The sequence below is a fragment of the Amblyomma americanum genome, chromosome 1 (genome assembly GCF_052857255.1).
Source record: "Amblyomma americanum isolate KBUSLIRL-KWMA chromosome 1, ASM5285725v1, whole genome shotgun sequence".
Taxonomy (NCBI): domain Eukaryota; kingdom Metazoa; phylum Arthropoda; class Arachnida; order Ixodida; family Ixodidae; genus Amblyomma; species Amblyomma americanum.
Window position 1 is genome coordinate 542,981,739 of NC_135497.1, and position 17,533 is coordinate 542,999,271.

The 17,533-nt window shown below is 43.4% G+C and overlaps 1 protein-coding gene across 1 annotated transcript; it reads left to right on the top strand.

Annotated features, from left to right (window-relative positions):
- The first annotated feature begins 976 nt into the window (after window positions 1–976).
- On the top strand, window positions 977–4,675 carry LOC144116308 (uncharacterized). The gene has a single exon (XM_077651046.1). It carries the CDS (start codon window positions 1,228–1,230, stop codon window positions 2,422–2,424), a length of 1,197 nt encoding a protein of 398 aa, XP_077507172.1. The 5' UTR covers window positions 977–1,227; the 3' UTR covers window positions 2,425–4,675.
- The last annotated feature ends 12,858 nt before the right edge of the window (window positions 4,676–17,533 follow it).

The window sequence follows — 17,533 nt, forward strand, 5'->3', positions numbered from 1 at the left end:
GGGATATCCCTATCCGTCCCTGTTTCTTTGTGCCTGTTGTATTTTGCTTAATGATGAGCTTCCACAAGGTGCATAAAGATAATGTTTTAAACCTTACCTCATTTGAGTTATTTTTTCTACTCTATACTTCAATTTCATTTATTTACCATCGGCGCGGTGGTAAATGCGTTTACCACGTGACCATGCTTGCCTTGTCAAGGCCTTGGCTCTTCTCCATTGATCCTGTCTGGTCACCGAATGATCTCCCTGAGCAGATTTTGACTTAACCCGGCTGTTGTTTCAGTTGCCAAAATGGAAAGGCAAAGTTCAAGCAGCGCGGAATGCATTGCTGCGGGCTCCACTGAACAAGATAAGTGTCTGTGTCCGGTGTGCAATGCTTCGTAAACTTTTGAAATTGCACGGAGGCAGAACGTGCGAAAACAGCACCCTGATGCCGCCGACTGGCTGGTTCATAATTGTAGTGCTTCGTTTGAATGTGATGTTTGCTGTAATTCTGCGTTTCCCCACCGTGGTGGCCTCTTACGGTACCTCTTGCGGCCCACGGGTTTGTGCCGAAGCGCATCAGGCTTGAGTTTTCTTCCATAACAGAGTGGACACGGCAACCCCGTGGTGACAATGTCAACTGATGTGCCACTATTTGTGCAGGTACTTACCGGATTCTTTTCCATCGCCTTGGGCCGTGCAGTAAGCGCAGACAGCGGCTTCAATCGTCACCCAGCTTCTGCCGATGCCTTTCGACTGCCGTGCGCGGGGGGCGTACATTTTTCACACTGCGAGCTGCTGTCGTGGCACGTGGATACTACCTTCTGCGCACCCTCTTCGAGCACAGCGACGTCATCCACACTTCCAGCCCGGATTTTGCCTATAAAAGGAACGCCTGCGCCTTCTATCAGCAGTGGACACGGCAACCCCGTGGTGACAATGTCAACTGATGTGCCACTATTTGTGCAGGTACTTACCGGATTCTGTTCCATCGCCTTGGGCCGTGCAGTAAGCGCAGACAGCGGCTTCAATCGTCACCCAGCTTCTGCCGATGCCTTTCGACTGCCGTGCGCGGGGGGCGTACATTTTTCACACTGCGAGCTGCTGTCGTGGCACGTGGATACTACCTTCTGCGCACCCTCTTCGAGCACAGCGACGTCATCCACACTTCCAGCCCGGATTTTGCCTATAAAAGGAACGCCTGCGCCTTCCATCAGCAGTGGACACGGCAACCCCGTGGTGACAATGTCAACTGATGTGCCACTATTTGTGCAGGTACTTACCGGATTCTTTTCCATCGCCTTGGGCCGTGCAGTAAGCGCAGACAGCGGCTTCAATCGTCACCCAGCTTCTGCCGATGCCTTTCGACTGCCGTGCGCGGGGGGCGTACATTTTTCACACTGCGAGCTGCTGTCGTGGCACGTGGATACTACCTTCTGCGCACCCTCTTCGAGCACAGCGACGTCATCCACACTTCCAGCCCGGATTTTGCCTATAAAAGGAACGCCTGCGCCTTCCATCAGCAGTGGACACGGCAACCCCGTGGTGACAATGTCAACTGATGTGCCACTATTTGTGCAGGTTGGTGGACGAAAATATTGCTGCCGTAGCAACTGCCTTTTTTTGATCGTGTTGCCGTGTCCACGCACATTGCTGGTTTGCTTTAGTGATTGTATCTCAATTGTAGGCCTGTTGCTGAAGTTATCCGGTGATGTTGAGGAAAATCCTGGCCCGGATACAATGGAAATGATTCAACAAGTAATTGCTTCTCAAACTGAAATCCTCAGCAAATTAAGCGAAATACAGGAAAACCAAACATCGTCTGAAGCAAGAATTCTGGACATGCAATCCAGGCTGTCTGCTATAGAACAAAAGCTACAAACCTTTGACGAGTCTCGGGATAGGCTTTCGAAACTAGAAACTTTTGCTGAAAGATGTGAAATAGAAATGACTACAGTTTCGAGAAAACTTGATGAGTTGGAAAACCGCTCGCGGCGCAATAACTTGATTGTACGCGGAGTCAAGGAGGAGGAATCAGAGAGTGAAGAGGACCTACTACAGAAAGTAAACAATGACATCTTTGATAAAATTTTGAAACAAAGGGTGGACACTATTGAAAGGATTCACCGACTTGGAAAGAGGGAACCAGGTAGAGACCGTCCGATTATTATTAAACTTACTGACTTTAGGGATAAGATGAAAATAATGAGTAACTGTTTCAACCTAAAAGGCACTCAATTTAGTGTAAATGAAGATTTTTCTAAAAGGGTTGTGGAAATACGAAAAAATCTTTGGAACTCCTGTGCCGATGAACGAAAGAACGGCGTGAAAGCTAAGTTAATTTTTGATAAGTTAAAAGTCAAGAATACCTTATACGCATGGAACGAGGAGACCAAGCAGCGGTTCAAATGCCAGGTTGCCACTAGCACTAGCAATGAGTGACTAAACAATCATAAGACGGTCTGCTTTAAAATTATAAATGTGAACGCTAGGAGCATGCTTAACAAGGTTGACGCCATAGAAAGTATATGCCTTGAACATGAACCCGATATTATGGTAATCACAGAGACATGGCTACATAAAGATATTAGAGACTGTGAAGTTGCTCCCCCAAACTACTCCATAGTACGAAAAGACCGTGAAAGGAGGGGTGGCGGTGTTGCAATACTGGTTAAGAGTAATATAGTATTCTCAGTTATAGAAGGGTTTGATGATTTAGAAACTGCATGGATTAAAACCAGACTGAATGGTCGTACTGTCTTAGTGGGTGCTTTCTACAGAGCTCCCAATTCAACCATAGACGTGCTTGATAACCTAAAAAGGTTACTGGACCTAAATGTACACTTTGGTGACAATATTATGCTGACAGGTGATTTTAATTTGCCAGGAATTGATTGGATGTCGCTTTCTCCCGGCAGAGTTGATACAGCTAGCAGTGAACATCTGATCGAACTCGCCTATTGCTATGGTTTGACTCAGATTGTTGAAAAGAGTACGAGAGTATGTACGACAACATCCTCGATACTAGACCTTGTCTTTTTGTCATCTGGTCTACTAGAGTTTTTGCTGAGTTGTGATGTTGAAGAAGGATTGTCTGACCATAAAATGGTGATTATGTCGCTCAATATGACTCACGAAATATGTCACAAATCTTGCAGAAAGACTGTTTTGAATTTTGCGGCTGCCGATGATGTCGGATTACTGGACTACCTTGAAATCTCGTTTGATGAATTCATGTGTTTATATCAAGACGGACTTGGCACAGATAAGTTGTGGGATTTTTTTGCAAACATGACAGCGAAAGCAATTGAGATGTTCATTCCTAAAACCACGAAAATAACAAAAAGGAAGCATCCTTGGATTAATAGAGACATTATTCACAAAAAACGACAGCTCAAAAGGAAACGAAAAAGATGCTCACAATACCCAAGCCCTGAATTAAAAACCTCCATATGTCGTATGAGCCAAGAGTTAAAGCGACTCATCAAAGAAAGTAAAAATACCTTTTACAGTCAGACTCTCACCAGATTTCTTACTGAAGCGCCCAGTAAGTTCTGGCGATATATAAATGGCGGCGGTAAAACTCACCATTCTAATGAAGAAGAGAGCCCCCAGAGGGCTGAAAGTTTTAATTCATTTTTTGCATCTGTTTTCACTGAAGATGACGGCGAATCACCGTTTTTTGAGCCTCCAGGTTGCCCTCCTATACCCGATTTAGAAATAAGTGAAGAAGGAGTTCTGAAACTCCTTTTGAATATCAACACTAAAAAGAACTCAGGACCGGACGGTATCCCGAATGAATTCTTATATAGATATGCAGAGTGGAATTCTAAATTTCTTACCAAAATCTTTCAATCGTCTATCGACAGTAGTTGTGTTCCCATTGCCTGGAAATGTGCGAAAATAGTGCCTGTGCATAAAAATGGTCCCACTTCTAACGTTGAAAATTATAGACCCATTTCCCTCATTAGCACGTGTTCCAAGTTACTCGAACATATTATGTACGCTCACTTATCAACTTTTCTTGAGAGTAACAATCACCTATTTGTAAACCAGCATGGCTTCCGCAAGGGGCTTTCTACCATCACACAACTCACGGAAACTGTACATGATCTTTCTCAGTCAATTAATTCCCGCATGCAAACAGACATCATAATTTTGGACTTTGCAAAGGCGTTTGATAAGGTTTCGCACCCTAAGCTATTACTAAAAATCAGTGCCATATTTAAAAATGAAACTATAACTAAGTGGTTCAGGTCATATCTTTCGTCTAGAGTACAGTATGTTCAGGTTCAAGAGTATAAATCCAACATCATGCCAGTCGATTCCGGTGTTCCCCAGGGCAGCGTTCTGGGCCCTCTCTTGTTTTTGATCTTCATCAACGACTTGCCTGTTGGTTTGAGCGTTCCAGTTAGACTGTATGCAGATGACTGCATCGTTTATAAACAAATTAATACTCCAGAAGATCAGGCAGAACTCAATCAAAACTTGCAGAAAATACATGAATGGTGTAAGGTGTGGCAGATGGTATTAAATTCAAACAAAACAGTTTTTATGACCATTACAAGAAAGAAAACTGTCCTTGATTACAGTTACAGCATTAATGGTAGACTACTAACTAGAGTAAGTAATTTTAAATACCTTGGAGTAACACTCACATCTGACTTACGCTGGAATTCACACATAGATAATGTATGTACTAAGGCTTCCAAGGCATTCTGGAGCTTGAGACGCAATATGTGCAGTGCAACTCCTGAAATAAAAAGTCTGGTTTTCAAAAGCCTAGTTAGGCCTATCCTCGAATATGCAAAAGTTGTCTGGGACCCGTACACTGCTTCCAACTGTTCTAAGCTGGAAAGAATCCAGCGTCTCGGAGCAAGGTTTATATTTAATAGGTATCGTTATTCTGATTCTCCAACTTCTTTGTGTAAATCTGCTGATTTGCAAACACTTGACAATAGAACCAAATGCGACAGACTCAAGTTTCTTTTCCAGATCGCTAACCACTACTTGAAAATCGATCAAACAAAATACTTTGAAATTAAAACAGGGGAAACATCACGCCATCGTCACAGTTTGTACATCCCAATGCCGCCTGTCAGAAATGATTGCTTTAAATTTAGTTTTTTCCCGAGAGCCATTAAGGAATGGAATATGTTACCAAACTCCGTTGTCACGTCACAATCACTAAGCGAATTTTTAGAAAAACTGCACAATATTTTATGTTCTGCTTGATTTCTATGACAATGTTTTCGTTTTGTTCAAGTGGCAAACACAATTATGTATGAAATTTAGTGTTGATCTCAGTGTTTGTTTAATGTGTTCTTTTTCTGTTTCAAGTTTGATTTCCACTCCTGTAATAGCCCGCCCAGGGCTGACAGTATGAATAAATGAAATGAAATGAAATGAAGGTATAAACGAGATTTCCATATTGTGCAAACACCGTTTTCTGTCATGGGGTTGCAGTATGCGGTAGTAGAGAAGCCACACAAGTTGAAATAACGCGTCTCGGAAACTTGCTGTGCATTTGGATGTTTTGTGATGCTATGCGGTAGTACATATGGGCAGAACTTATAACATCAGTCATTTTCTCCTGAGTAGAGCGCTAGGCATTTTGAAAAAGAATTAGCTGCTCTTGGAGTTATGTCCGGGAATAATAGCAACTGCCACTTGAGTTCTCTAACCTAACGTAACCTAATTAAAGCAAGTCTAACTGCTTTACATGCAAAGAGTGTGAAACATACTACACACCAATACACCGTTGTACTGTTGGGGACAAAATTTTCCAAGATGCGCGACTGATGATATTGGCTAATAGGTGTGAAGTGTGCTATTGTTTGCCTTATTTCACTAACACACATTATGCATTCCAAGGCGTAGTTTCATCTCCACAAGCGTGATTTACAACCATTGGCTGATAACGAAGCTATATGCTTTTGATAACAACCGTGTGTCCTGGGCGTTTTTTTCCCGACAGTACATGTTGTGATGATATATGTACAGCCTAACGCGATTTGAAGGTGACCTGTTTAGGCTTTATCTACTTGGATTAACCGACCTAGCGCAATATTTATATTCAAAAGTAGGTTAAAACTACGAGATGAACATAGCTAGCCAAATGTTTTAATTAGACAGTGTTAAGGCTCCCGTTCAGCAGAAAATCTCGCGTCTGTGGCGGTTAAATTAACGATTGATTTTGAAAGGTTGCTCGGGAAAGGGTACCCCTACGGGTGCACAAGGCCCGCCACCTCACTTGTGACGGCAGCTGCCATCGCAGGGCAGTGGCACATCACTTAACTGCAGCACCACTGTGCCAGGCGTGGTATGAAGCCCAGGGATGAATGGAATTATGTGAAGTTCTTTATAGCGCTACAAAACACAAGGACACAGGAAAACGTACACAGGACGGGCACTGTGTACTTCTTCCTGTCTGATTGTGTTTTGTAGCGCTATAAAGAACTTCGAAAAAAATATGCTTCACCAACTAGCCCCACAAAGTGTTTTGTTAGCATGAATGTAAAGTCAAGAATGACCAATTCGACACATATGGAGTGTATTGCGTCACAGGCTTAAGGCGGAGACTAAGTGTTCACTGCAATTTTTCTATATCCTGTAATCACTTTTGTTGTGCGCCAAGTGCCCATCATGACAGGAAAAATTTATTTGTTCGTGTCAGGTGGAACAGGTTCGATAACCTTCAAATTTCACTAGCTTGTACAGGTGTTATTGCGATCAAAACCTGACAGGAAAATTTGATGCCAGGGGTTGCTCCAGAAAGGAATGCACGGTTCGGTATGGACGGAACCGCAATGCTGCAGTAAATGCTGTGTTTGGACAGAACTGTAGCAGTAAACATGTCATTCGGTAACTTCAGGCACCTTGTTTCGTTTTTTGATTCCTATGCATGCAAGCCTTCTGTCTGCAATGAACCAGAATTTAAACATTACCATAATGAAATAGTCTGCTTATAAGTTTAGTTTAGTTTATTGGGTTTAATGTCCCAAAGCGACTCAGGCTATTAGAGAGGCCGTAGTAAAGGGCTCTGAAAATTTCGACCACCTGGGGTTCTTTTATGTGCACTGACATCGCACAGTACACGAGCCTCAAGAATTTCGCCTCTATCGAATTAATGTTGTTTCGTGGCACAACAGCCTTTTGGAGCACTTCACCCTTTTTGTGTAGCAGGTTGGGCCAGATTATGGGCACTGTTCTGTTTTACGCTGTGCCATGTTGTAAGGTGTGCATACACACACATGGCTTATATCGTTAAACAATTGCAAACTTAACCGAGATAGGTATGGGAGCACATTCAGGTGGCTGGAAATAAATATGGCAACAAGAAAAACCTGTCTGCATTATTTGGGATTTGTGTCAGCTGAGAATAAGCCTTTTAGATTAAGGAATGCATGCATGTGAAAAAGAAATAAAGCATTATTCAATGCGAGAAGGTAACATTGCTGCATTCAATTCGCAGTAATTTACTTGCAGTTCTGGGGATTGGTCGCTGTAGCTCAACTCATAATGATTCCTGTTCCTTTTGCACAGATTTTGAAAGCTGGAAGGATCACGAGGAAAAGACTGAGCTTGTCCACTTTGTTGTGTCAGGGGGTACAAAACATTTGACATCTGGAGGGACAAAAGTATCTGGTTTGTCATCGCTCAAGGCCATATGTGAAGACAGTAAAATTTAAGCGCCAATCAAAGGTTCATGGCAGTGTGAAATGTGAGAGGCACTGCTTGGTGACAATAGATGTCATTGAAAAAATGGAACTGTGGTAGTAGACTATCCAGCTGAGTACTGTGGCCATGAGAAAGAGCTACGGTGCCATCCCTTGTCAATTGCTGACCAGAAAGACACTGCACGCAAGCTGAAGCTGCAGGTTCCTCGTAGGGTTATTCTTTCAGATGTACGTTCGCCTGCAAGAGCTCCACTGGACAGGCTTCACCTCCTGACCTCATCAGAGGTTCAGAACATAAAGATAAGTTTAATATTGGCAGTGAAGTGGAAAAAAATTGTAGTGACTATGTCAGTATGCAGAAGTGGATCGTCGAGCTAGAGAATCAAGGTGCTCTGCTGTATACAGAGCCAGATAAACTGAGAGAAGCAGGTATTGGTGAGTTAGTGATGGCAATGATGAGCACTACCCACGGTCACATGTTACTAAAGCATGGACAAAGAGCAGGGTGTGTTGATGCAAGTCATGGCACAAATCGCTATAAGCACCAACTTACAAATGTAATGGCCATAGGAAATCGTGGGTCAGGCATTCCGTGTGACTTCGTCCTCTCTCTCATTGTGTCTGAGGATGTCATGGTAAGATATTTTACTGCAATCAGGGACAGGCTTGGCACACAAGTTAGCTGTGGTGCGTTCACGTCAGATAATGCACCACCATATGTAAATGACTGGGCAAGGGTCATGGGAACCCTGTGAAACGTCTGCTGTGTGTGTGGCACGTCAGACGGAGCTGGATGTGCAACATGACCAATGTAACGGACAGCCAAATCCGAGAAGTTGTGCAGGAGAAGCTGAATGCAATGTGGACCAGCAGAAGTGAAGAGGACTTGCACAAGGAGCTGTCAGAATTCCATACTTTGAAGGAGTTTGTTGGGTGCATTAATATTGTTCAGTACTTTGAGAGAGTATATGCTAAGCGCCCAGAACAGTGGGCACTTTTCTACAGGCAGGGCACCAGATTGACTACTAACAACCATCTTGAGTCAATGCATAATAAGCTCAAGAAAAGTTATTTGGGAGGGTTTCAGAACTTGTGGTTCGACAGGCGGCTGGCGTTTGATGAAATTCGCTTACTGACCAGATAATGAAGCACCTGATCTGTCAAGTGAAGCGCAGGGCAGACCATCGCACAGCAGACTGCTTCAAGAAGCATGCTGCAGGAGTGGAAGTCTCCATGCCTGACATGACCAGACTTTTCTGATGGAAAGTGGTCTATGCAGTCACGATCTGAAGAACGTACTGACCCCACTCTTGTTATGGAGTACACACTGTGCCAAGCGTGCATGCGTAGTTCCCCTGAATGTACCACTTGTTTCCACAGGTTGCAGTGCAGCTGTAGGGATTTTTTGTGCATGGAAAGGTGCGACCATGTTCATGCTGTTGCGCAGTGGGAGCTGCGGAGAAGGGATGCAACTGTTCATGAGCCAGTCATTGCGGATCCATCTTCTGTTTTGTCTTCTGCAGATGACCAATAATTCTGACTGGATGAACCTCCTGTTTACGAGTCATCCAGTGAGTACTTATCTGCAGATGATTAATTCCCAGAAGATGAGCCTGCAGCACTATTTGACAGCATTCAAGGTGACATGATTCAGTCACAAGACTCAAATGTGCTTGCAGGTAAGGAAACATCAACTGACCCAAAAGTGGGAGCATTGGTGCTTGAATACATTGGCAAACTTGTGCAGGTTATCAGGGGGTGTGCTGACAAAGAAGAGGAACTACCATCTAGCCCAGGCCACCGCCTGCCAATAGGCGACAATAAAAGCAGTCAAGATATTGGCCCAAACGCAGCAATGCCACCGTTTCTACATCAGCTGCAACATGTTCTGAAGTGGAGCATGTGAGACAGCAGCTTGAATGTCAACAGGGTCCACCTATCCGCATCGCGTATTATGATCCATGCATCCACATTCTGAGAGAGCACGACTATATAACGCGCTCCTGAAACACAATTACATCATGTGTTTATCGTGTATGGTTTCCTTAAGTTTCTGGTGTATGGTTTTCCTGTAGTCCTCTGGAAGTTGCATCAGTGCAGTTTTACTTTGACAGGTATTTTTAGATATTGCAATGCAGTAAGCCTTGTAAAAACCTTACATATTCAGTAGACTCCGATCAATCCAACTGTAACGGCACCACTGATCTTTGTCCCGGAAGTAAGAAATTTGGATCTTTTAAGACATTACTTTCTCAGGTCAAGCTAGCTAAATTGTACCTTAAACTGCTGATCTTGTCACTTCAGACAAAGTCTGCCCCTCTTCCTTGCCCTTCATCTCATAGTGTACATCTTATTGATATGACTCGAGGCTAAGCTGATTTAAAGGGACAATATAGTGACTTTTGCAGACTTTTTTTAGCAGCAATCAAAGGCTCCTTTCCCCACTAAACAAATACTCTGATTCGGAGCTTTGAAACGCAGCAGAACGATTTAAACGTAATTTTTTTCATATGGTAGTCTCACTTTCTTGTTCAACAAAGGGATGCTTCTGCTTCCACTCCGCCACGACGGCTTTTGTACCGTGCGATGTCAGTGCACGTTAATGAACCCAAGGTAGTCGAAATTTCCGGAGCCCTTCACTACGGCGTCCCTCATAGCCTGAGTCGCTTTGGGACGTTAAACACCCATAAACCTTAAACCATCGTATTTTCGTATTTTCGTAGCGATTGGAGTCTGCAAATCCCTTTACGAATGCAACCTTTGCCACATAACTTAAGAAGGGCAGATGTGTAGGCCAGTTGGTGAGACATGAAGGAGCTAGACACAGCAGCGGACACGGGAAGGAGAAGAAAGACGACACAAGGCAATGTCGTCTTCTTTCTCTGTCCCGTGTCCGCTGCGGTGTCTAGCTCCTTCACCTTTGCCACACTACCTGGGTGCCATGCAGTGGCAATCTTGAGTGTGACATTAACCAGAATGCATATTTTTTCATTAAAATAGCCTTGGGAATGCGAAGGTGGTTTTAAAAGTACTGTCAGTAAAATAACTCACGTTAACGCAGACACCAGGAACCGCTTTTGCAGACAGTAGTGCTGCCATTGGTAGGCAAGCCACTTGCAGTATAGTGTCAGTCTGCGTTTTTGAATACATTAAAAGAAATGCTCAGAAAGCATGGTAAAACTGCGTGAGAAACCAATGCAGTAGGATACAACTAAAAAAAACTGCAGTTACTAACGCTGAGACATTGTCCACGGCGTACTTTATTACTCTGCTGGCCAGTCACAATAGTTGACGAAATCAGCTTGTTATTGCTTGAATATATTAAACAAGCCAGGTATCACAATTCTAGAGCAAATTTTTTGTAGTCTTGATTAGTTTTATGCTTACGGAGCAAGAAAAGTTTAATACTGGGCTACTTTTTTCTCAAGGAGGAATTCTGTGCGGCAGTCCTGAACGGGAGCGAGTATCGCTACAGACTTAAATTGCATCCGACTATAGTTGCAAGACAGAAAAAACATTGACAACTAAGCCTTGTAGCGAAAATAAAAGAATGCTGTGTTTTGCACGCGGTCTTATTTATTAAATGTAGTGTGATAACCCGAGAAGATGTTGCTTAACTGGTTAGAAAGCCACACGGTTTTAAGGCACCACTGCACAACCATTTGCTCTGTCATAGTTTCTTTGTCAATTTAGAATGTAAATTTCTGCCAAAATCACAAGTTCTCCCATTGCTGTTGTCATCGTAGGGAAATATGTACAAGAAAGTTTGGTTAATGGATTTAATATCTCATAGCGACTCTGGCTATGACGGATGCTGTAATGGAAGGCTGCGGATAATTTCAACCACTTGGAGGTCTTTAATGTGCACGCACACTGCACAGTACACGGGTGCCTTGTGTTTTGCCTCTGTCAAAATGCAGCCACTGTGGTTGCGGTCAAACCTGTCGTCCAAAGATTTCAGGAACACTTCTGGAGCGTGGAATTTGTTTGAGAGCTCATCTTTTGGTGACCAGCACTGATATAAGAAAGGAAAAAATACTGTAAACAAAGCTTTCAATTAAACTAAGGCTGGGAATATGTTTGACAGCTGGCTAGCCAGGCAGCAGTTGAAACTTGAATTCGCTTTGTGTAATTGGGAAAAAGTTGCTGTTCATTTTGTGTCCAGACCTGGTCTGGGGCTCTTTCAAAAAAGTTAAGGCGTGTAACCGTCCTGATGTTATTCATAGCTCGTCCTCATGGAAGGCAGCTCAATCACACTCACTCGCATCCACCCAATCGCACTCACAGACACGACCACCCACTCACACTTACGTTATAACACTCATGTCACATGCACGCGATATGAGTGCACTCGATAATGAGTGTGCTGACCTGAGACATTATGTAGGCAGTGGCACTAACTGGCCTGGGTGGTACGTGAGAGAGGTGTCCCCAGTGCTGGCTCCACTTGCGCTCAAGTTGCTTTCGTGTGGTGTGAATGGGCGACAGCCATTTAGTGTGTGCGTGTTCATGAAAGTCTGTCCGGTCCCAGCAGTGTTTGTGTCTTGTGAAAAGGTGTCTGTGGGCTCTGCTGTGTAAAAGTTGCTTACAGCGGTGGTCCGGCTTTCCAGTGGTGTGCTCACAGTGTGTACAGTTCTAGTCTGCCGCCAAGTGGCACTAACTGGCTTGAAGTGGTACATCAGTGAGAGGTATTCCCAACGATGGCGCCACTTGCTTTTGTGTGGCATGAATTGTGCAGTGTGAATGGGCGACAGCCATTTAGACTGTGTTAGTTCATGAGAAGTCTGTGGTACTACACCTTGCGCAAAGGTAAATGTTGCTTCTAGTAGTGGTCCGGCTTTCAATTGGTGGTGTGCTCACGCAACGTGCAGTTGCAACCTGTAGCCGAGTACCACAAACTGGCCGGGTTGTCATGAGAAGAGAGGCCCTGCTGGTGCTATTGCTACTTGCAATGGTGTGAACTGGTGTAACGGTATATACTGTGATGGCGCTGACATTTCTCATGTCTGCTGGTGCTGTTGGGACGATCACACCTAATATTAAAACAAACTGGGCTTTCCCCATCAATTACTTGGCTGAGTGGGAGTCAGGCTGACGGAATTTCTCGCTACCTTTGGCGGTGTCCATTGATAGTGTGCACGTACAGTATACTACAATGTAACCCAGTGATGCACTTCAGAAATGTACACACAAAAACATTATCCAGACAAACACGTGATCCAAAGTGCCCAATTTTGAAAATGTAACTGGTGACTGTGGTGCAATTTCAGTTCGTTGAAATGTCGACTGGTGTGTCTTTGCGTAAGGTTTCAATGGCTTCTAGAGCTTGCAGAAATCAGTCCACATGCGCATTGTCTTAAGTGCGGAAAGAAATTTGCAAGACATCCGGTCTGTCTGTAGTAAAATGAGCCAAAATCTCTTCCTGGTCATGCTCAAATGATTTGTGCCCCTGCATATATGCGGTGCAGAGTGGCGCTGTGGCTTCTGACTGTCTTAGTGCCCTTGCTTTTCATGCTGCCTTCTCTGCACTTTGCCTGCTTGCATGTAAGTACTTCGTATTATATTTATTTGTTTATTGATAATGGAAGCCCCGAGTTGAGATTTCAGCAGGGTGGGGATACAAACTAAGCAGTTTAACAAAACAGGCAAAATTAAACAATACAGTGCAAGTTGAAGGTCTTGTGTACCATTTGGAATACAATAATTAAACCTATACAACAGAACAGTGAAATAGCAAATGCAATAAAAAATAGGTGATATGTTGCGAGAACAGCATCAGCGACGGCTGCTGCACTTCATTGTTAGTGAGGTTATTCCAATCGGAAATATTTCGCGGAATGAATGAGTATTTAAAGCAGTTAATTCGAACCTGAAAAGGAGTTGAAGTTAGATGGTGTCGTTGTGACATCGCATATCCGGACGAAAGAACAAGCAAATCGGTGAGCTCCGTTCTGTTGTCTTTTGATTAATTGATACATAAATTTAAGTCGTGGGCAACGGTTTCGCACAGTTATTGTCTGGAAGCCAGCTTGGATTATAAGTTGTGTTACTGATGTACGTCGGCAATTGTTATATATGTATCGTGCCGCTCTCTTTTGAACCTTCTCTAATTTGTTTATGTTAGTTTGCATGAACGGGTCTCAAATAATAGCATATTCTAAGGTAGGCAGAACAATAATACATTTGTAAGCAAGTAGACGTAGTAATTTAATCAAGCAGTTTAAAGTCGTGGACTGACATGGGCTGTGAGGGACGCTGTATTGTAGGGCTCTGGATTAGTTTAGACCGCCAGAGTTTTTATAGCACATGCCAACATCGCACACCACACTGCCGCCTTTTGCACTTTTGCAGAGGCGTTACGCGGCCTCCTCTTGTTGCGTTGCCACAAAAATGGTCTGCTCGCGTGTTTCAGCACCTTTGTCACTTTTCTGGTGCTCTGCACTTGGGCACTGCACAGAAGCCACTGCAGTAGGTGACTGCTGCTGCATCCTAGTTTTCCATGTTGCATGCCGCTATGTGTTACCCGTTTAAATGTTTGCACAGCTACGGTTAGTTATTAAACATAATATACGACCAAAATTCGTCAAAACTAAATTTAGGAGCAGGGAAATTGTATACCAAGGTGTTTTTTGTAATTCAATGAGGAGAGATTTCTGCTGTTCGTGATTTTGAGCGTATGGACTGGAAACATATCAGCAAGGTCTGAATGTATTCATAGTCTAAGCAAGTGACACAAACTGGCCCAGGTGACACGAGTGAGCGGTGCCCCCAATGCTGTGCCACTTGCATGGTCGCAGTCTGTAGCCCAGTACAACAAACTGGCCAGGCTGCCATGCGAGCAAGAGGTGCTGCTAGTACTGTTGGCACTTGCATGGTGTGAACAGGTGTAATGCTATATGCTGGTCAAATGTTTAGGGGAATCCCTCAAGGTGAAGTAGATTTGTAAGAGTAAATACTCCCTTATTACAATGCTATATGCTGTGATGGCGCAGACATTTCTCATGTCTGGGGGTGGTGGTGGGACCGTCACACCTAATACTAAAACTGGGCTTTCCTAAATCTACTTTTCCCCTGTGGCAGTCAAGTGGATAGAATTTCACACTACTTTTGCCAATTCTCTAAATATCTATGCTCCGGTCCTTTTGATTCTTTTTAGTGCAGAACACTTTTGGGTAATTCTGTAGCTTGCGTTAACTGCTTAATAACCAGATGTGCAATTCCTGGCATCACTTCTTTTTTCTTCATATCCAAGTTTTTTTTCTCAGATTTGGTTCTTTATTTAAGCACATTTGTCTTCCAGCTGCATATTCACGGCTACCTTGCACGCCAGCGAGATATGGCTCTGGCATGAATGAATGCCTCAGTCAAACCAGTTCGTGATTTTCAATTATCTTGGTACCGATTAAAACTTTTACAGCCTTGTTTTTTCTATGCATGTTGGTTTTCTTCTTGTTTCAGATGATTCCAAAATTTCTTCGTGCTGTTTTATCATTTTACCTTTCTATTTCCTCCTTTTGACTATGGTAATTTTGTTGCTGTTTTTTTGTATACTTGTTCTTGTGTGCTGTTTTGTAGCCGCTATATGATATTACTGCTTCATGTTTTTCCCTTTCTGTGTATATGTTATATACTTCTCCTTAAACTGTTTCCTTTCAAGCTAATTGTTGTGTTATTGTGCACACCTATTTGTGCTGATTACATGATCTGTTCTTTTTCGTTGCAGAGTGCCTAAACATAACTGCTTCGCCAGGACCTCCCTGTCAGGGAGCCGTTTTTGGTAGTTTCAAATAAATTAGAGCATGATCACATATTTTTGTTGTATTATTTATTTGCACAGATCGAGGTTTTGATGTCCACAATAGGACAGAGAACACAGCAGCATAATTCTGTTTCCTTAGCAGCACAGTTCCCCAATTTTAGGTTTGACTGTGCTCTTCACTGATTTCGGGTGAGAAGTGTTCAATGTAAACGTGATGAAAACACAAGGCCAGGGAGAATTGCGTGCTGGTGATTCATGTAGACAGGAAACAAGTCGTCCCGCAGAACCAACAGCACCAAGTTTTCTGTTCTTGCCTCTTTTAATAAAGTTGCTCTCGTTACCACTGGGCGGGATATCGTGCTTCACAACCACATGATCATAAAAATACTTCTGCACACTGCACCCACTCCAAGTCTGCTTTACAGGTCTGAAAAGAGCACATATGACCAGATGTTTTTATTGGTCATACTATTGTGCTGTCATTCTGCTGACCAGCAAGCAGTTCTGCAGTTATGGTTTGACCTTTATACAAACTACTTGTTGCAACGCACAGAAGAGAAACTCTGCCATGTTGTCGCAGTGAGCTAGTGGCAACCTGATTTTGATTTTGAGTTCTAAATGGCGACAGAAGAAACAGGAAGACCTCATCATGCAAATGGATGAAATGACTGCACTAGGCGTTTTTGTACAAACTTTCTACACATGCGCATATATATGCATACACACAAACTTGGTATTTCAAATTATTCAATACAGAATTTTATTTTAAAAGCTGCGAAAGGTACGTCTATGCAGGTTGATTATACAGCAAGGCGGACATTACGTACATAACAGAACATAACGAAACGACGAATATTAACGAATATAAATAGACCTCTTAATTTTTTTCGTGCAGGGCACAAGATTATACTGACACATTAAAGGCCTTCAACATAGCAGGCAAACCCAGTTTAAAAACTTCTGAAACAGACTCGTAATTCGAGATATGGACCACAGAAAATATGCATTTCGCAGCTCGTAAAAATTGCCTTTCCCGCATTACATATTCATAAAACGGCGTTGCACATGGCATCGTTACAGGAATTGCGCCTACATCACTTATGTTCTAAAACCGCCCATATTCGATATGCAGCACGAGAAAACCCAACTTGAGCTCTCTGAAGCTATTTTCATGTTCAATATCTCGAGGCTTGATACAGGCTCTGAAAAGCTATGCTGAAAAGCCATGCCATTACACTCCGAACAATATCTTCATGGAATCAGTACCCACCATCAAGTATTTCGGGGTTCACATAACAGCCAACCTTTCTAGGTACAATCACATAGACGCAATTATTAAAGGGGTCATGACATGTTCTAGCAACAAATCATGATTTTACGTTACTGCCACTAGCCACGGCATTATTAACTATACATAAAAAACGGCGCACGGCCCTATGCGCACATTTAAGCTAGAAAGCTAGAAATTGCAATTAGAAGTTATTAGTTCGAAGCCACCCCCTGGCTGTGACGGCCATATTGATGCAGCCTGAGTGATCTCATAAATCGATAGCACTGTCATCCCCTCTGAAACTGCCACGCACGGTCGGTGTGAAGCACAACAATCACCTACTCAAGTACCGCCGTGGAACACTGCAGTGAAGTCTCCAAGGCAGGAAATGAAACAGGACACGGGCCTTTGTTGCCTTTGACCCCTGTAGTGAGGTGTGGTCTCCTCATTCTCTCACCAACATCCCCCTTCACCCCTAGCCTGAACAATAAACAACCCACTGCCCTACCCTCTTTATGCGCAGTTCAGTTGCAGGCTAGCACGTGACCGTTGGTTTATGGCGTCACAAACCGAGGGTGCGCCAGTGTTGCCTGACTCCCACACAGTTCAGGATAACTTAATTACAAATTATTTGCGACACCAAAGCAGCTCATGTTTGGCCTACTTTTTCAGATATGCTTAGCAAACTACATGCAATAAACAATTTTTGTCTGAAAAATGGTACCATGACCCCTTTAACAAGGCGGCACCGAAAGCATCTGGATTCCTTCCATGCAACCTTGGCTTAGGAAACCCAGACGCAATGCTTTTAACGTAGATTTCATTACTGTGCTCAAAGTGAAA

What these genes read in the sequence shown, in the direction of transcription:
- LOC144116308 (XM_077651046.1), top strand. Translation starts at nt 1,228, where the DNA reads ATGTCAACTGATGTGCCACTATTTGTGCAGGTACTTACCGGATTCTTT.